Genomic DNA, 21,572 nt, shown 5'->3' with positions numbered 1-21,572 from the left:
GTTTATTTAGTAAAAGATAGTATATGATGATAATGGTTATTGAAGTAGCTATAAGATATCTATACAAAATATGCGCTATACGAGCTTAATTACTTTAAAAGTTTAAATTAATCAAACTGTATCACAATGACAAGAAGAACACAGTTAATTTTTATTATATTTATTCACTAATGTGAATTAATTTAATCAAAATTGGTATAATACAGATAAACATAAAAATACAATTCACCTCAATCAGGAGGGAGGATAACAACATCTAAAAACTCAAATATTCATGCACATTCAGATTTTTAAATCTTAAACTGTATAAGTAGAGAGTTTAAAAAGTTGTTTCCTTTTCATCTACATTATATACACATATTATATTACCCATATAACGCATATGCCCGTGAAATTTGACAAAATAATATAAAATATACAATAAAAAAAGTGTTTTAAAACACGTCCAGGCACTTATACCTACATGTATGTATAAGTCAATAGAAAATTAATAAAAAGAAATAAAGTTCATCCAAGGTCAACAATTTCAAGGTTCAACCGCTAAAATCAATTATGTTAACATGACTTAGTTAAGTCTTGTTTCAAGTTCCATTTACAAAAATACCTTTTGCTCATATCAGTCATATCGTTACATTATTTTACTCAAATAATGTTATTAATCTAAATTCACTTATATATAACATATGATAGTATATAGACAGTAAGGTTTTGCTTTTGCTATTGATGTATTAATTAATTATTTATATAGCTATTTTAAAAAAGTTCAAAATTTTTAATAAAGCCTAAAGTAAGTTCACTATCGGCAGCGTAACTTATCAACATATTTTTCTATCGCCCGATACCGAGTGAGGGGCATAGCGTCCTTAAGCAATTGTCGGAATCGCGGATCCTCTGTCAACGCAAGGCACAGGTGTCGCGAATGAAGACGTGCTTCAGGGCTAGCGTCGGCGAGGAGCTCGCCGGCGGCGCGCAGTATGACCGTCCGGGGCTCACTCGGGAGATCCAGCACACGTTCTGCACTGTGATGTCGTATTAGCCTAGTTAGGGCCTGCGCGGCGGCCGCCCGGACCGGCCCCGCTCGGTGAGAAGCTCCGCGCCGCGCGAGCGCCACGCCAGCGCGCGCGCACCCTCCGCCGCACGCTACGCGGCACAACGCCGCCGTCGCGTCCGCCCGTAGAAAGCGATTCACATCCGCACATCGTTCTAGTAGCGCACTCGAAGCCTCCTCCAGCTCAGGATCGAGCGCCCGTCCGCGGTGCTCGAAGAGTGATCCGAGTGTAGAGCAAGCCGCCCTGGCCACTCGAGAGCGGAGGGAGCGCACGTGTGCAGCTACGGAGCGCGTCGCCGCTCGCCAACTGGCCGCAGGGGCTCTTGCGCCCTCATCTTTTGCTAGACGCTCAGTTTCTAGCAGTCCGTTGACAATGACCTCCCAATTTTCATGACGCGATGGCACTACACATTCAGCGAGTGCAGTACGAACATCACGTTCTGGGGCTTTACTTTCGTCAATTTCATTATTTGCTTCAGGTGAAGTATTTCCGCTTCTCGTAGAAGCTAAGGACTTAATGCTTTTAGAGCGAACAGACAATGGTGATGATTTTTGGCTAGGCACCTTATCTTCAAAAACTTCTTTAGGTTCTGAAATCGAAGGGGATAAGCTGGTTTCTTCTGTAGCAGATATTATATAATTTTGTATTAGCTCTGGTTCAGCGGAATGCTCTGAATTAATGACTGAAACATGATCTTCTGATATATTATCAATTTGTAAAGAAGGCGCGCGTGACAATGAAGCATGGTCTATTTCATCTGTTTTGTTTTCTACTTCTGTATTGGCTTCAGAAATAATAGAATCGTTTATATTTTTATCAATTTCCTCTTTCAAATCTTGTTTTTCCGAGTGCTCAGATGTGCTAACAGCACTCGACTCCCTGGAAATATAAAAAATATGTTAGATGTAGAAATTTATTAATATCTAGTGAATTTTAATTTATTAATATTTTAGAATACAAGTACGCATATAAGTGTAAGTAGAACTGTTTTCAAATAAGTATTAATCAACGTAATTGAAATTACCGCGTATGCGGAGGTAGGTCTGCCACTAAGTCGGGGGCGCCCGCGGGTCGCACGGGGGCGGCGCCCCCGCAACAGCAAAGGCGTCGCATTATCACCGCGGCGCCTCTATTACTGACTAGTGACTACCGAATACCCCCTAAATACCTCGTCAGCAATCAATTGGCTCACTCATGATGATGAACTCACCCCTGCCGGCATATTATGTAAAACGCTTTCGAACTATCTTACCAATAGTATAATAGTGTTTTTGCGGAAAACTAAAATTTACCTTATAATTGCGTTGGAAAAGTGCCATAATATTACTACAAACTTACATTAAATAATATACCGAATAATTTAGATCGAAACGAACATGTATTTACAGTTATTAGAGGTTAATAAGTAATAAAGTGGAGCGATTTGACGATAGCATAAATAGGTCGCCTTTTAGCGCCTTCAATGAACTCGGGTCTCAGAGTATAGGTAATTACTTTTTTAAATGTAGGTTAACGGTGGCACGCAATTGTACATATAACTTTGCTTAACACCTATCGACGTGTGTAGGCCGCTACTAAAATTTTCAATATAATGAATGGATAATCGAATTTTTCATCGATTTAAACATAAGCAATTTATTCACGTAGAACGTTAGCGTCTATCGACCCATTGACCCAAATGCACATATGACTACAGACAGGCTTCAGGTGTAGTAGCGAGGTAGTATCCCCTAGTTAATAAGCGTTGTTCTTTCCGTTGCTAAGACACCGTCACATGTTTACTTCGCAAATGTAGGTGTTTTACGAGCTTACTCAATAGCCAACTGACGTGGCGATAGTGGGCTGTTGTATTCGTAATATACCGTTAAAAGACTTACGCATTTTCTAGGAAAGTGTTCTAGGGTGCGTGATTTTATTCTTAGAACGTTTGACTCAAGTATATTTTTGTAAATAAGCAGTAATTTTTACTTTTTATGGCGAAATCAGCTGTATTAAAGTATTATTTTGTATATTTATTTAAATACTAATTATAAACATTGTGCGTTACTTATATCACTTTTATGGCTCATAAATTTGGAGATTTTGACATTGTGCTCATTGCTAAAATATAAGTTTATACATTGCTAAAGTATAGATTGATAAGGTTTATTTGGATTATTGTCAAGTCGTATGTTTTTTAACGAGCCAACACTTCATTAATATTAAAAGTGAGAGTAAAAATACAATTAAATCAAAAATTACCTCTCAAGCAATATGGTTGGTGAGACAGGATTCAAAACGAAATCTCGTCTTGGCTGCGATATACCTAGCAAATAAAAATTAAATTATCATTACATTATTATGAATATACGATATTATATTTTATTAATAAATAAATAAATTATCTTTAAGCCCATCCTATATTCCATTGCGGCCGAAGTTGGTGAAGATTTGGGTATCCTACAGATTGTAGATGATACTCCAGTACCAGATCAAGGTTACCATGCGTAGGCAATATTATTAAAGTCATATGATCCCAAATACGAAATCTATCAAACCATTAGACGTTTATAGTCTTTCATCAACTAGAAAAGATCTGATGATATTGAAACGGCTGATTACGGGTCGTAAATCACCTTTTCAATTTCAACCAAAAAAGAACTAGATCAAAATCAGTTCATACGCTTGGGAGCTACGACGCTACAGACAGACACACAGAAACACACATCCAACTTAGGTCGCAGTGTTCATAATGATGTCTTACCAGGAATAGGGGCAGAGTCAGGTAAAGGCCTTAATCGGCGAGGCGGAGGCGCGGCCACCGGCGTAGAGCGCGCTCTCCTTCGCGACGGTACTGGTAACTGAGATATTCTACGAAAAATAATTGTAAGAAAAAGAAGAAAGATCTGTTTATTCTAATAGAACTAAATATTTCTGATAAATCAGTTATTTATTGTCTGCTATCAATTTTAGCATACTGAACAACAGCGTAAATAAATAAATAATAAATAAATATTCCATATCCATATTGTAAATACAAATATTCCTTCAAGTGAGATTTACAATCATGACATAAGATTAAACAGTTGGAAACAAGCATTGTCCTTTCAGGTAAATATTGTTGTTATAAATAGGTAGAGTTATTTTATATTATTTCAAGATAGGAATTTATTAATACTTAATTAAACGAATTAATTAACTTTTAAAATATTTTTACATATATTTTGATCATAAATATTAGCCTAGATGTTGTAAGTCATATTTTAAATTTAAATTATAAAAATATTTAATCAAATAAACAGGTTTTAAATATGATTTTTTTATGGGTTACCTGGCAACATGATTAGTTCTTATGTTTTCAACCGGCCTGTTGAGACGCTCTCGGAGCTGTAAGAAATAATTTATTACTTAAAACTAAGTATTAATACACTCCGTAGCATTTCCTGCTGAATTCTGGAGGCATTGTATGTTGAGTGGCGGAACTCAACGCCGCGCTTCTAATATACATTAAAATAAATATTCCATTTCCTCGAGTGGGGATCGAACCTACAACCAGTCGCGGTTATAACCCCTGCGCCACGACTGGCCTCTATGATATACTGTAAAATATAAATATAGTACATATTTACACTTCTTTTTGTGTTTTTTTTTGCAATATTTTTCAAATAGTAAATAGATATTTCAAGATGTAAAGTATACATTTATTTATTATTTCATATGACCTTATTGCAAAAGATGTCGGCTCGTGGTGTATCCGCAAGTCGTCTGCGTACAGCGGACAGCACAGCGGCGGGGCCGGCCGCCCTCGCTAAACATAATGCTGCTCGAAGTTGTCTACTTTCTGAATCCTATAGAAAATTGAAACCATAGCAGAATTTCTATAGGTCAAGTTCCACAGCCACAAATTCCTCCATTTATACTTTATGTATAGACTAGCGGAATCAGGCGGATTCGCCCGCTTGAAACGAAAATTTATTGAATATATTTATGAAATTTTAGTTTTATAAAAGAGAAGAGTAGTAATTTTATTTTTAGTTTAGTACAAGTATAGTCTCGTCTTTTAAAGTCGGTTAAGAATAATTTACGCTTAACTTACTCCTGTGATATCCGGTTCAAAAATTAATTCCACTAGATGATGTAAAGCCATCCGTTGCAACAAGGCGTGAGGTAGCGCCGCCGAGGGCGGGTCTCTTGCCAAACGCTTTATCAAAGCGGGTAGAAGTTGCCGTATGCAGTTAGCGCTGGAGCCACGTACCACCGCACACACTGCACCCTCGGCCGGCGCTCTTGCTGCTGACACCTATTAATATGATTTACTTTAATAAACAGCTCGCGTAGGGTAGGTAGACAGAATAAAGCTACGCCATTTAAGACGGTCACTGAGACTTGAGGTCATAATGGGCCTCTTATATATAGACTTCACGTCGGTGCGAGTTATGGACTTTAATGTATAGAATATGAGGCCAAAAAGACATCAACCGCACTAGCTGAAAATTCTCATGCATTTATGAAATTGAGAGTAGCAGATTCATAATGGGTACCGTTAGGGGCGCTACGAAAGTAGCACCAGTAAGTGACTGATACGACAATCCACTCAATGTTTGATAGATGAAAGACATGTGACCAAAAGGGTGATAACATCTGTATTTTTTTTGTAAATAATAATTAAATCACCTAAATACCTAATGTAAGTAATAAAACTCAAACAGAATCTCACTGTTAATTTAAAAGGTAGAGTAGAAAATTGAAATTTTAAAAAAATAATAATATTGAAATTGACTAAAATTGAATTGAATTTTCTTGAAAATCCTCTAGTAGAGGGTGTAAAGGAGTAAAAGTTTTATAAATTGTTTGTCTGTGTGGTCTCAGATATATTTAACATGGTAGAAAAAAAATATTTATTTATTTTTTTAATAGGTAACACTCAGACTATAATAATTTTTATTGCTAATATAAAAGATTTATTGTGTTGTATTAAATATGTGTTAACTACGAAATACGTTTGCAAACAATAAAAAAAGCATGTTTAGTTAAGACTGCCTCTAAGGAACTTTAAATATTTGCATGAGGCTGAATAACGTCGGAAAAGACGAGCCTATTTCTAATTCCTATTGAAAGAGGCACGTCGTATCTAAACAAATTATAATTTAATATGATATCTTACTTAAGATTTTTTTTAGAAAATATCTAATGCCAGGAGGACAACTTAAAAAATCATATACTCGTATGTATATTACATACCGCATCGCTCAACGCCCACATGTGCTGCACGAAAGACAAGGCAACGGGTTCCAATTTCTTGACATTATCAGGGTCCAAGAGGATGCCATGAAGGTGATCTGCAGCTTTCACTGCCGCTATCCAGTTTTCCTTAACAAAAGATTATACATTTAAAACCAACAAAAATTTCAATCAGGTCGACAGTATTATTTTATACAGTTCTACGTTGTGTCTCGCACATGGGAGGGCAGGCATGGCGAACCAAGTGTTAAGACACTCCGATATTATTTTAATGTAAATAATTATAAGTTACACTCACTCAACATTAAAAAAGAAAAAAAACTTTAAAAATATGTATAATATATGCTAGCTATGGCATATGATTATATTTAATACAAGGATTAACTTATACCTACGAGAAATATTGGACCTAGGTCAGACATAAAGTTTCGTGAAACTAAATTTAACTAAACGAAAGAGCGTCCTTGCAAAAAAATATATTGTTCACCAAAAATTAGTTGGTCAAGGGCGCATATATTGAGAAATCCTAATAGAATATTCATTTGTTCTTTTAAAGTGTCGCTCAAGGTTAATAGTAATTAAAAGTGAAAGCTTTATTTACAACTTGATTTCAGTTCAATTATCAGTTTATGGGGTTTCGAGCGTGCCAGTCGAGCACTTCACCAACGTCACGTTGTATGTATGTCACGTCACACTTCATCTTATCATTTTCCATTAAAAAAACATTGTTTTTTAAGCTTAACGCTGTATCCTGCGTGTAGAAAGATATGGAGCTTAGTGCCAGTCCGCCGAATTCTGTGCTTTGAATTGACACCAGGGCAAAGAAATGAAAATATTTAATTAATATTTTCTTTCCTCGAGTGAGAATCGAACCCACAATAGGAAATATTAATGTACCAAGTAGAGAACGTACCATATTATGCAACTGGGCAGCCACGTGCCTCGGTACAATTTCCAGTTCTTCCCAATCGTAGTGCCCCAACAAGGGAGATGGTGGCCGCGGTGAAAGCAGATCGCTGTCGTGTGTTGTCGACACCAGATTTAAAATAAACCTGAAAAAGATTTATTTTTTAGGTTCCATATCCCATAAGGAAAAATCGGAACTATCTCTTATAATATCCCATTGTTGTCCGTCTACCCGCATCTAAAAGCCATTATTACGTAACTATAAAAACATTTAAATCTAGTCCTTTAGAGCAAAGAAAAAATAAACATCTAAGCCACCGCGATCTAAAGATTATGAGCATTTATGCATAGCTTTTGTTGCATTTTCAGAACGAATATTAGTCTGAACGAAAACTCGTAACAATTTTTTTTTTAATTTTATTAAATTTACCCAGCCAATATATTTTTAGTATTACTTAGTCTATAGGTAATATTCTAATATTCTATATATAATTCTTAATTTTTAATATTCTTAATGAACATCGTATAATGTGATTTCAATAAATTACAAATATCATTTATTAATGAAAAAACTTTTACACTTTTAACTTTTTAATGGTTTCAAATAAATAGCACCTGTTGGTAAAACACGAGGTCATATTTTTAATTTGTGAGAGAAATTTCAAATACTTTTTATACATTTGTAAATAAAGAATATTTGATAAGAGAGGAGAGATTTAACTAAGGTACATATGTATATGTATGTATAATGATAAATGTGATTATTAAAATAGTATGTTCTAAACATAGGCATTTCAAGTTTTATTACTAAGGATTACGATAGAAGCTGTTATCAATATTTGGATAGTAAATTGTATCTTTAAATAATAATTAAGTGAATCCTCCAGTAAACAGAGATAAATGGGTAAATACGTACCGGTCGTGATCAAGACTGATACGTGTCTGCTGTCTGCGGGGAGAAGGGGAAGGACTTCTTTGTAAATTATGTAAAACCTCTATTTCTCTGTGGGGCTCCACTGGACTGGGTACTTTTTCAGGAGACCGCATCTCCACAAGCGTTAGAGCAAATCCGGATGTCTCTTTACATTTACTATTCAGATCGTTTCTTTTGCTAAAATAATCATACAATTCACTTAAGGATTTAGATTTTAGTTTCACATTATTTTGTTTGATCATTGCTTTAGGGGCTTTGTTATTTATAATGGGAAGTGGAATACCACTCTTTTTATTTACAAAATTATTTTCTCTTTCATTATCTTCCTGTTTTTCTTCATGCATATCACTTATTATCGTTGCAGTTTCGGGTACAATTTCTATGCTAGATTTATCCAGTATTGCTCTAGACCGATTAAACTTCGTGTCCTCTTCACTAGTTACGACATTATCACTGTCCGGGGTCCTAATCTTGACACTCTCTCCACCAAACCGCACCCTTTTCACGACTACATCGGAATCCTCTTCGGAGTCTCTGTCACTGTACTTTAAAATAAGACGGTCTGAACTATCGTATTCCTCTTCACTGGGAACTTTATCGGATTCCGTCTCGTTTTGTTCCAACACAGTCATTGTAATTGCAGTGTCCGAATCAAATTTAATTTCAGTCTCAATTATAACTTTAGCATAATTATTATTATGAAATGATATTCTGTGGGATTCGTCTGACGAAGAATCGGTGGATAAATAAATAGAATTTGTAAGATGGTTATTATAAGCTCGATTAATGTGTACAATAGGTTGGCGTGATTTTCTAGGAGCATAATAAACATCTAGCGAATCCTCGTCGTGTATTTCACATAAGACACGAAATTTATCTTGAATTCTTGAATCTAATTTTGAGAAGAGCATCTTGTATTGATGTGGTCCACACAACTTCCGTAGTTTCATTAAAGATCGTAATGCAACGTCCTGGTGCATGCTATCAAATAGTTTTTCACCCAAAATTTGAAAAACCGAAAGCAACTCCAAATTATTGCATCTTCGTTTCAATATACTGATAAGAGAAGGTATGGAAAGTATGAGTCCGGTTACAATATTTATTCTAGTATCAGCACTGCCTGTGTGTCGCCTAATATTGTTATAAGAAAACTTATCAATGATTGCTCTCGCCGCGCACTCAGGATCTTCACAATGTAAGCAGAAAACTTTCAACGCGTCTAGTGCAGCTTTACGCACATTAGGCGAATTATGTCCAAGATTATCAATAACTTGGTCGAAAGGAAAAGAGAGCGCGTTGCCCGACAGCGGGAGCAGATCCGCTAAGACTCTAAGAGCGTGTAATCGAACCTCCCACTCGGGATGTGATAGGCGATCTTTGATAGCTATGTAGAGCAGTTGGACGTCCAGGTCTGGTGGTAGGGCGCGCGCTCGTAAGACTCGATCCCACAGAGGAGCGAGTGGTGGCGGCGGTTCAGGCAGTTGCATGGCGGTGGACTGAGTCGCGTGCCCGGCGGCGCCGCCGACACACAACTGGGTTAATGATCGGACCAAGCACGCCGGCCGCCCCTGACCAATCGATGCGAGTACGTACCTCGTGGCTCGTAGTCTATGTAAGCTCGTGTTATATAGATGTATGGAAATCCCGGTAGCAAATATAATTTTTTATCACAACGATACGACACCGTTGTTATGTTATTTTAAAGTATGTTCTTTTAAGAATCAATGAGATATTGGATTTATCGACGCTGTTTTTTATCGATTGTTTAATTATTATAGTAGGTATATATATATTGACCATCATGTATCGGTTTACTATAAGTGCTATATGGTGAATTTAATACTGTTTGTTATTTAATTCTATTTTTTTCTTTACCTTCATTTTATTTCGTTATCTCAACTTTATTATGTATGACACATAGTTTACAAATAGTACATTTCCCTTACGAGTGTCGTTGGTCGAATAAGCTTTTGTTTATTTGTTTTAATTGTTACAAGAACATAGAATTTGTTTTAATTAGAGTCTTAATATCTTAACAGTAAATAATTAATAGTATACATACTGTAAATAATTAATAGGAAAAAAATATTACGATTATATCGAATCAGGGAAATGAAAATTTTGTAAATAAAATGAAATGAAATATTTAAGATTTTCATTTCTTCGCAAAAGCGCGGCATTGAGTTCCGCCTGAGAGGCGGAACACGCAATGCTTGTCGGGGTCCCGGGGTGTCTTAACACTAGTCTGCCTGCAGGGCTACATGCGGGATCAGTCGGATATTAAATGAAATAATAGCATAATTAATAACTTATTTATTATCATAAACTTAAAAGTGGACTTTTACTTACATTACTTACAAATATTATTAACTAAAGAGACATACTTTTATTGTCAAATGTCATTTGCAGAGGTATAAAACTGTACACCACAATCGAATGTTAATTTAATTAATTTAATTATTAAGTTCGATTAAAGAATTTACCCTAATTTTTAAATATGTTCATCATTACTGAATCCTTTATTATCCTGTTCTTTCATTTGTTTCATTTGCTTCTCATTTTTAGCGATGGCGACACTTCTTGCGACTTGCTCTATTGTATCAAACAGTGGTAAATGTCTTGTTTCTGGTGTTAGAAATATAAGTGCACTGGACACTGCCCCGGCGAAGCCGAACGTTATTGGAGCGAGTAGAGGCGATACTGATGCCTAAAAGTTAAATTATTATTATTTTATTTTTATTTCAGAAGGTGATTTAATTCTAATTTAAAGATATAATTATTTAAAAGAAAACTGTAAAAAGTTATGTTTAATTTTGTTTTGGTTTGTTATTCACTTTATTTTTGTTTACGTAATCATATTTTTACTAATTTAAGTATATTTTATGTATTTCGTTAGTGGAAAAGAAAAAATATATCTATAGTTAAACATACCATCATAGGTGTAAGCAATCCGAGCATGATACCGCCACTGTACGCGAGTGTGCATAATCCGAGCACTGAGCCCCGGACACTCGTGGGGAAGAGCTCCATAGTAAACGTCACTATGCCCGTAAAACAAGCGGACGCCAGGAGCTTACCCCCTAAGAAGAATCCCACTTTCACCCAAGAAACAGCTGTAAACACATATTCGATTAGATAATATCAATTTGTACAAAATTATATAGTTAGGTATATTAATGTTCTACTTAAGTACATGTAATTCGTAATTTTTAACATATCACGTACCTATACATATTTTCATTTGAAAACTTTAAAAAAATCGCATGCATGTATGTATATAACATTTATTTTGAAACCAGTCATGGCACCGTGACACAAGCTTGTGACTGTTAACGCTACAGGTTGTAGGTTCAATTCCAACGCGAGGAAAATGTATGAAAATATTCTTTATACTCACATTCAGGTGCAAATCCATACAATATACACATTAGTCCACATAAAGAGTATCCTAAAATCAATGGCAACTTCCTTCCATACTTATTCATCATATACATAGATATCAACTCTCCCGGGAAAGACATAATCGCGCCCAACAGGAAGAACAAATACTTATTTCCTGGCAACCATACAGAATTAGCAACGAGTCCATAATAAATATAAGAAATGGCGAAACGTGTCACAAATGCCACAATAAGCCTTTTCAGGGTTTCGGCGCAACTAAATAGATCGATATAACCCTCTTTTTTTCCATCAACTTTAATATTATACGCCTGTTTTAAAGTATCCTTATTTAACTTTTCTAAATCTTCAATTTTTGTATTTATTTTATTCTGTTCAATCATTTTCTTCAATATATTTTTGGCTTCATATACTTTGCCGTTCAAGATGAGCCACCGCGGGCTTTCGTGAAGAATTAGTATGTATACTAAAAATAATAAAGGCGGTGTATATATAATATAAATTAAAGATTTCCAATATGGCACTAGCATGGCTATTATTGCAAAGATTGCTTCTCCCATGTAAATTGCGTACGCAAACAATACTCCTGATAGCACTCGATTCTCTGTATTCCCAATTTCAATCACTGTAATCAATAAAAGGAAAGGTTGAATTAAATTTCTTTTTTTTAGTAGTTCTATGCAAAATTTCAACGTTTATTTTATGTTTTCTGCGTCACTGAGCTCCCCATTTTCCTCCGGATTCTGGAAGCACTGTGTGTTGAGTGGCGGAATTCAACCGCGCTTTGCCTCGACACCAGAGCGAAGAAATAAGAATATTAAACGTTTCATTCCCCCGGGTGGGAATCGAACCCACAACTTATGCCACGACTGGCGTTATTAAGCGTCTAATATTTAACGTTTATACTCGTACAAGTCTAATATATATTTTTAAATATTTATGTAATTATTTCCCTTAGATATAAGCACCTGAGAGCGATCACCTGCTGTGAGGGTTTTAACCCGAAAAGGTTTGACATTCTACAAGTTAATTTTTTTCTTACCCTATTTGTGCACTACAGACACATGCTCTCTTTTTTATAACAATAAATTATTTATTCATACATTGTAAAAATGTTCAATTGTAACTAATTTCTATGATTAAATTAATTATATGTATAATTAATTTATATCATATTTATAATTTATTTATTTATTTATTTAGGCCACCCTAGCGCGGTGGGACGAACCTAATTTATTATTCATTACTGCTTCTGGCAAATCAAAATGCGGTATAACTTTGGATAATTAACTCAAGATTTTTCAAATTTAGACGCAAAATAGTGGACAGAGTGGCTTGACACTATGTTCTTTCTGTCTATGCTGCTTTATAAAGCTTACTTACTTAGTATACTTGAGGTTGCAGAAGCGCCACCAGATATAGCCGCGTCGAGAAACTCTAAGACAATGTAAACATAATAAGAGGTAGCGAAACTCTTCAAGGTCCCTACGATGCATCCCACAGCACAAATTATAAACGTTGGCTTGCGTCCGATTCTGGGGACAAAATATTTTTTTTATTTTCGTATGATGCGAATGTTAAACACTTAACTCCTATTTATTAGTTTAAAATTATATGAAATGAAAAATTAAATCGTATTATAAAAATACTAAAAAATTACGACTGGCATGATAGGTTGAAGTTTACTTTCATGTAAACTAATGATTAAAACATATAATTATTACTTTGAAACCATGTAGTGTCGCTACAAAATATAAATAAACCTAATATCTTAATACTTATATTATCAAATAAGTAAATTTATTACTATTTATTTACGTCGTAAAATAGAATAAACTTAATAGCAGATAGTATAACTAGATACAGTATTAACATTAACATTAACGTAAACTTTTCTAATCTACAGTCAAATAAAAACAAGAGGCTGCACCAGGGTTGCCAGTTTGTCTTGGGGAAAGCGAGACTTTAATCTTTACATTTATTATGTAATTTATTAATTAAAAAAAATCTCAAAGTGCGTGGAATAATTTAGGAAAAGCGCTACCATATCATCCCGGCTCGGGGCACTTAAATTTTGGGCTAAAAATCGGGGCTCCTTGCCAAAATCGAGATATATGGCAACGCTGGTGTGCACTTACGTGTCTGCTAGCCATCCAGCAACTGTCATCGCCACAGCCACGCCTAAGCTATGTATTACACCCACGAAGCTCCTTTGCCACGGTTGACATGCCAAATTAAGCTGTAGGGAAGATAAGTAAAAAATTGTAAATTCCTTTTATTGCTGTTTAACTACTACCTAATAAGGATAGTAGCTCGGAATACTACGAGTTCTAAGTAGTTAAAGGGGTAATAAAAACATTTGTGATTTTTTTTAAAATAAAATAAAAATTTCAATAGTATAAGCTAAATAAAGTATGTATTTTGAATGAACAAATTAACTACTTGTAAATTTATAAGTAATTTTGGAGTTACTGGAGTGTGATAGTGGTGCAGTTTTGTATGAATTTTATTTTTGCACATAACTACAAGAAAATGTATACGATATTATTTTTCCTTCTTTAGCTCTACTGTACGTCGATTATTAGGTAGGTACATAATTTACTAGGTACTAGGTACTATCTAGTAGGACGGCCAGAGAGAACCTAGAGTTAAGACACTTCGTTACCCACTTTCCGCTGAATTCTAGGCATTGCGTATTGACTGTTAAGTGGCGGGAGTCAACGCCACGCTTTTTGCATTAATACCAGAGCGAAGAAATTAAAATATTAATAGACAATAATTTATACCGCCAAGTGGGAATCGAACGCACAACTGCCGTGTTACAGTGACACGCTCACGCCCTGCACTACGACGGCCCCAACGACGACGACGACACAAGTATACACAGTATAGGATATAACAATTAATTAAATAGATAATAATTAATTTACAAACCTCAGATACGATTGTATTATTATTTTCATAAATCCATTCAGTGCATTCTGTATACGCATTGGTAAAGCTGTTATTTGTGCACACATTGTCTTTTAAATATGTGTAATTTAGTACTGGTCTGGTACACTGGTCCGTGTGGGTAGACGGCCACCATGGTGCTTCATATTCACCAGTAGTTTCACATTCCGGTATGCGACATCTAAAATATTATAATTATAGAGATCTCATATTGAATTTCTATATTATAACTGATCAGACGTAATTTCGTTCAAATTTCAATTAGAATTATGTGTACTTTGAAGAGACCGTCGTGGCGCAGCGGCACAAGGGTGTGACGAGTGGGAAACGGAGTGTTTTAACACTAGGTTCCTTTGCCTACCCTGCAGCGTGCGGGATACAGCATGAAGTATGAACTAATTTTCTACATAATTGGATAAATATTATAAATCCGTAATAAAAATAAAAGGAACTACTATGATATATGAAAATCAAAGTATATAAGATCTCTTATTATGTTTTTTTTTATTTTCTGTTAGAAAGCAAAGATTGAATCTACAATAAATACTCACCTATAATTAACTTCGCCCGCTATAAAAATGTAATTGACATTAATCATTGATACAAATATCGGCGGTAAGCACAGGTAAAAATATTGTACTATTTGATATTTTCCAAAATTCTCTAAAATATCTCCTGCACTAACTTCGGTATTAGTTTTTGATTTTCCCATTTTAAATATTAATTTAAATAATTTTATTATAAAGTTATTATATTAATATTGTAATAATAATTATTTGATTAAAAAACACGAAAACCACAAAATCATAAAACTTCGAACACCACTTTTAAAAAAAATCAACGGGGAATTCCGTAAACTTTTCTTGAAAGGTAACGGAATATTATTTAAAAACACCATGAAAAATATTTTTACAATTTTTTTATATAATATTTTATACTATATTTTTAAATTTCGAAAAGTTTCCGTGACTTCAAGATAATATCACAATGGTGTATATAACGATACTAGCGTCTAATTACTTTACGCAATTTATTATATATAGGCTTATATAAAGTGTTCACGTAACTACATATCGTGCTATCTTTTTGGCAAACTTGTCAACTCTTATCTTAGAATAAAATCACACCAGGTCTGATTCAGAATAAGGCATCATTAAACAGTCAAATATCAGACTTAAGGCGAATATTAAATATTATTAGGGTGTATCTTAAACGTGCGCTCCGGCCATTATTTCAAAGCGAAATTGTATAAAAATAAAACGTATTAAAATTCCTAATTACAATTTATATACAATATAATATAGGTTACCATACCACGATAAACAGAACCTTCTAAGTTTTATACCTAGACCAATTTGACTCTTGACTTGTACACAGGGAATTATGCTTAAAGACTGTTACGACTGTTCAACGGTCGGTCACATAAAACTTAATTATATAAATAAAAATATCGCAGTAAGGAACCTTAGAATTTGCTTGGCTCTAGATGTCTAGACATTTTATTACTTTTTAAAGAGAAACAAAAAACTTCATTAGGACTTGAAATTGGTTTTTTATAGGATCTAGATGATCTAGATCATCTTTTACCTTAAATTAATAGATCGACTCGACTGATTTTAACCCATATTTCAAATTAGTTCTTTGGTTATTATGGCTTTCCAACAATTGACAAACATATAATCATAATTTTCTTTTATTTAAAGTTAAATTTTGGTATTTCGATCTAAAAGCGAAATAGGTAGCTGTTATTTAAGATTTTTAGACATAAGAATGTTGAATGTACAAAAGATTCCATTAGTAAGCATTTCTTCACAAAAAATGTTATATTTATCTATATAAATATATGTAATTTACGTAACAGAATAGAATTAATTTATGTTTTAAAAGTACATATAATATCTCATATCATCATTACTTAGTAAACAATTTGTCTAATCTATCCTCTAACATTGCCTTAGCAACTTATATATTTTGCAGATAGTTAAAGGTCGCTTGGAATATTGTTTTGAAAATATTTTTATGAGATTTTATTAATAAAATAGTTTATAAATATTTCAAGCAATAATTTTTGCAAAATTTGTCATATTTTTTTTATTTGGGTGAGCGTATAATTTAGCATAACGATTTTCTTTTACGTAACAGCCTTTAACTACGAGTATAAGTGTTTCTAAATATGTCTGAAACATATGTGTGTTATATTTACGTTACCGTATCTTATTTTTTTTTGTGTAGCCGATAACCTTACGATTACGAATAACGATTTTATAATGCAATGTTCATTCTCTGTTTTGCTTAGCGAGTATATGCAAGAAAATCATGTAAAAGGAAATGAGAAGTAGCCTTTAACTTTTTTACACGAATCGATTCTCCGAAACCGAATAAAAATAATCAATTATTCGATTACCCGATATTAAACATACGTACGAAATATTTTTCTATTATCTGCATCTCGAAGAACTGTAAGTGTAAACTCTTGTAGTTGTCAGTTTGCTAGTTGCCTAGTGTTTATAAATTTTGATAATATACAGTCGTCTAGTACAAAATAACTTGTTTTGTTGAATAACTTTTTAATGTTCAATGAAACTACAAAGATGTTAAAAGATGAACAGACGCCAAAACTATATATGGAACTGCATCAGTAAATCCAGTTATCAAATGTGACGCGAAAAGTGGTGTCGATAAGATGAAGCTGATATTAATTGTGTTTATTATTACTGCAGGCATCTATTACCCAATATTTGCCCAAAATGATGAGTGTAATAAAATCAACAGTAGTCGATGTGACTACAAGCTTAATGTGCGAAAATTGTCTGAATCTTTGGCGAGTAAATTTAGTGAAATAGTAGTTAAAGAACTTGGTAGTGAATATACATCACATCTTGAAGTGAGAACTGCTTATAAAGTTAGTCGGTACCATACGACCGATGGTAATTCCTTGTCTACTATAGTTGATAAATTGAATTATAAAATATCATCAGCAGTAAATATTATTTTGGATATGAAAAATACAATGAACTTCACTGATTCTCCGTCCTTTACTCGTCCTTGTCCATTTAATTCTATTGGTAAATCTGTATTTATAAAAAGTTCTAATATCTTTGATGATATTTCCTCTATTGACCTAAAACCTAATATGTTGGGACGCTTTAAAGATTTAAAAGTGAAGAGATCATATTTCTTATCACATTTAGATTATGCTACTGATAAAAACTGTGCCTCTTTGCCACATTCAAACTCAAGATATTTATATCACAAGGTAGTGCATCCTGATCCCAAATTAATCATATTTATTATTGATAACACTATGAAGATAGAAGCTTTGGAACATGCTGTGAATATTGCTAAGGAGATTGCATATGCTTTACAAAGTACAGATATGTTTGCTTTGAAGATTACCAACATGAGTAATTTTATGAAATTTGAAGACACATGCAGCAGGGATGGTGTTTCAAATACGGGTAATGCCACTGATAACAATAAACTACTATTTAGGGAATATTTAAGTTCCATTGAAGTAGCTTCCGACAGTTTAACACCTGACACAATAAGTACAGAAATTAAAAATCTATTGGATGAAAAGACATTCCCAATGAATAAATTATTAATATTTATGACTGATATCAAATTTTTAAATGATAATATTTGGCTTAAAATGTTACCTCTTACAAAAAATGATAATACAATAACGTTAACTGTTGGTTGCATAGTTGAAAATGAAAATATAAGAAATTGGTCAATAGAAGTTTTACATGTTAAATTACAAAATAAATCAAATCACCATTCTGTGATAAAAGTACATCTAAACAACAATGGAGTGTTTGGCCAAATAGCATCTGCTTTTATTTCATTATTACCAAGTAAATATGACAATAGATTATCTGCCGAAGGGCCAATATGGGAGGCTACCGAAAGAGATTTTATGGTATCTTTGGTATATCCTACAGAAAGTGGTATTATTGGTTTAGATCTTTATTGGTCAGACTTAGCGGAAGACATAATATACTTTAAAGGTGGTAATCACAAGAAGAGAGCCTTTGTAATGGATTTTTCTGGTAAGATTCTTATGCATACATATTTTCCTAGACCTGAATCAGCATCTGATAAAATAAAATTTACTATTTTAGAAAATGTTGAAAATATTAATAATACTGATGTACTGAAACAAAAACTTTTGACAATATCTTCAGGCAATTTTACATTAAGAGATCAAAATTCATCTAAATCAGTAATTTATTCTTGGCAGTGGGTTCAAAAAATATATATTGTTTGTATTGTGTCTGAAGTTGTAAATAGCAGTGTGTTAAACAAAACTAATGTGTTCTTCTCAAGAAATGGCAAAGAACTACTTTTTCATAGATTAGATTTATTTCCTCCTAAAGGTGGGAAGATTTGTCGTCATTTTAAACAAATCGCTACCATTGATCAAGGTACTGTGTACTTAAGTCCATCGAGCTTTCAGTCGCCTTTTACTTATTTATATGATATGGGCGATGGACAGGAGGCAGTTTCATATATGCAAAACTACTTAGCTTACTTAAAAAGTGTTGCACATGGCTTACTTTCTAATCCTGGCTTAAAAAATGAGATACAACAGGATGTGGGTTTTCTTAATTCTATTTTGTCATTTTACAAACGGCAACACTTACATGGTCCATTTTCTAAATACATAGTTAGAAGATATGCTGTAACTGAAAATGGTGTGTTAGTCATGTTTCCAGGTACTGTTTTGGAGTATGATTATGAGCCAGTACGAAGGCCTTGGTACACTAATGCTGTAGAAAATCCTGGCAAAATAATACTGACACCGCCAAACTTAGATGTGGGGGGAGCAGGATATGTAGTTACTATATCATATGCTGTTCAAAGTCCTATTTATCCCTCAATGGTTGTTGCTATGGATGTTACAATGGGCTTTCTATATAAACTCATTATGGACAGCTTACCGCTTTGTGCCATTCCTTATGTTAAATGCTATATTATGAATAACCGCGGTTACCTTGTATCGCATCCTGGCTTAATGGATCCTAATAGCTCCGGTCCAATTGAACAACAGCATATTACACATAAAGAATCCATGATTGCGATCGATATGCTAAATCATAAAGGATTTGTTGTAAAAACATTATGCAGCAATTTTTATGATAAAACTATTCAAAGATTTTATGAATTCAATATGTCTTTGCCAAATGTCCTTACCAACGTTGTGTCAGGCGATCATTGCGTTCATTATTATATCGCAACAATCCCTGGTACAAATGCTTTTGTGGGTCTTGTAAATGCTTCGTGTAGGGTGGGGGCGTTCTGTCCCTGTAGCATGGTCGACCGACTTTGCTTAAACTGCAATCGTATGGAGCAAAACGAATGTGAATGTCCATGTGAATGTAGTTCAGAACTATACGAATGTCCCGCATTAAATAGTTCTAAATTGACCCAAAATATTCCTATATGTGGTATGACTCCCGAGAGCAATAATCATAAGTCGCATTATTTCCATAATTTTGCCGAAAACCTTAAGTCCTGTTTCGATTTTCAATGTGAAACGTATGTCTCGCATTCAACATGTTTAGGAGTTTTGGGTTGCGAGTGGTGTCAAGTAGATGCTGACGGTCGAACGCCTCTGTCTGCGCCTTTTTGCACTTCTCAATCGACTTGCTTTAACGGGGTCCTCGGCGCCGTCACTCCATACGGTGAAGGTACCTTTGGTCACGTGAATAGAGATGCTTTTGCAAGTTATTCAGCCATTGGACCAATATCTGGATGTATAGTCACAATAAGTTTAATAATAGCTGTAGCGATATATTGCTACAGGCAAAACACCTCATCCGATAGCTGTCACAATTTGTACGTGGACGGTCCAGCAGAGACTTGGCATGACGCCGACGTGCAAATGAGTCACATGCCATCAGATGACCTGCCCGACATGTCGGGGCAAGACAAACTGTTACCAGCTATGGAGATTGAAGCTCCTATTTCACCTTATCGAGTGGTAACGGGGTATAGACGTTCCCACGCCACTAATGGATCGGACCATGGTTATTCTACCATGACGCCACACGAAGATTCAGAAGCTACTGGCTTCTCTGTAAATGATCCAACAATTTTATCAGACGACACTAAATCCGACGCAAGTTTTCCCGCCCCTAGTAAAAAGCCTAGAATAAAAACTGCCGAGTTAACTATGACTGTCCTTCCGTGTGGTAAAAACAGTGTGATAGCTCCTGTCACTGTTCATAGGCATATGGAAGCATCCTAATACATTCATCTACCTCTTTTGTATATATGCAATAGTTAAATATTTAATGTGTATTATTGTGATATAATTTGCTTTTATTGTTTTTAATTAGTATTAATTGCTATTATATAGTGTTGTGGTTTTCAATGTTTGAAAAACTTATTAATTTTATGTATTAAAAATACATGCCTACCTATCAGTGGATGCTTACTGTAGTACTGTATTTAACAGTTATTTGTATATTTTTATATGACTTATTACTGTAAATCATCTAGTTTACTAAAGTTAATGTATTACAAGTAAATGTGTATTTTTTAATTTCCTGTGGGAAGAAAAACACTGCCAATGTATACTCATATTATAATAATCATTATACTTGTGCTAAAATAATAAACATTTGAAGTTATCATGAGAAAAGATATAAAAAAAGATGTGTATGAAACTGCATAATTGTAACAATGCAGTGAGTAAGGACACACAGGTAGCTTTAAATCTGATGAGTTACTAATGTGCATTCGTAAACATTAATAAAATATTGTAATTGTATAAAACTTATACTTATTGTACTTAAAATATATGTATATTATATAAATCCTAATTAAATTTAATAATTTAAAGTTACTAAAATCTGGTTGTTCCATATAATATAGCTTACATTAAGAACATATACATGGCTGCTATATGTTCTTAAACCATTTACTTATAATATTTTTGTATTTTGATAAAATGTGCCAGTGCCTACGTATTTGTAAGCTAATTTAGTTATAATTAAGACTGACTTTGATGTTACATTTACTTTATGTGCATTAAAAATTATAATACATTTTTGTATTAAATAAAATGTCTTTTATTGCTTTGTGCATTAAGTACTTCTTTGAAG

General features: G+C 34.0%; 3 protein-coding genes across 3 annotated transcripts; 1 reads left to right on the top strand and 2 right to left on the bottom strand.

The window, feature by feature from the left end:
* Positions 1-170: 170 nt before the first annotated feature.
* On the bottom strand, positions 171-9,627 carry LOC146528923 (uncharacterized). The gene is made up of 9 exons (XM_085203602.1): positions 8,092-9,627; positions 7,183-7,321; positions 6,270-6,398; positions 5,125-5,328; positions 4,751-4,876; positions 4,360-4,415; positions 3,793-3,899; positions 3,291-3,354; positions 171-1,928 (listed from the first exon to the last, which is right to left on the bottom strand). Exons 1-9 carry the CDS (start codon positions 9,594-9,596, stop codon positions 797-799), a joined length of 3,462 nt encoding a protein of 1,153 aa, XP_085059728.1. The 5' UTR covers positions 9,597-9,627; the 3' UTR covers positions 171-796.
* A 786-nt stretch (positions 9,628-10,413) lies between these two features.
* LOC146528922 (organic cation transporter protein-like) lies at positions 10,414-15,294 on the bottom strand. The gene is made up of 7 exons (XM_085203785.1): positions 15,012-15,294; positions 14,443-14,641; positions 13,647-13,747; positions 12,892-13,043; positions 11,507-12,133; positions 11,041-11,222; positions 10,414-10,816 (listed from the first exon to the last, which is right to left on the bottom strand). The coding sequence occupies exons 1-7, from the start codon at positions 15,170-15,172 to the stop codon at positions 10,601-10,603; spliced, it is 1,638 nt and encodes a 545-aa protein (XP_085059911.1). The 5' UTR covers positions 15,173-15,294; the 3' UTR covers positions 10,414-10,600.
* Positions 15,295-16,917: 1,623 nt separating this feature from the next.
* On the top strand, positions 16,918-21,508 carry LOC146528921 (VWFA and cache domain-containing protein CG16868). Its single transcript, XM_085203141.1, has one exon. It carries the CDS (start codon positions 17,144-17,146, stop codon positions 20,711-20,713), a length of 3,570 nt encoding a protein of 1,189 aa, XP_085059267.1. The 5' UTR covers positions 16,918-17,143; the 3' UTR covers positions 20,714-21,508.
* The last annotated feature ends 64 nt before the right edge of the window (positions 21,509-21,572 follow it).

The sequence above is a fragment of the Heliconius melpomene genome, chromosome 19 (genome assembly GCF_056956725.1).
Source record: "Heliconius melpomene rosina isolate 202511_hmr_F chromosome 19, ASM5695672v1, whole genome shotgun sequence".
NCBI classification, from domain to species: Eukaryota; Metazoa; Arthropoda; class Insecta; order Lepidoptera; family Nymphalidae; genus Heliconius; species Heliconius melpomene.
This window is presented reverse-complemented; position numbering and strand designations above follow the sequence as displayed.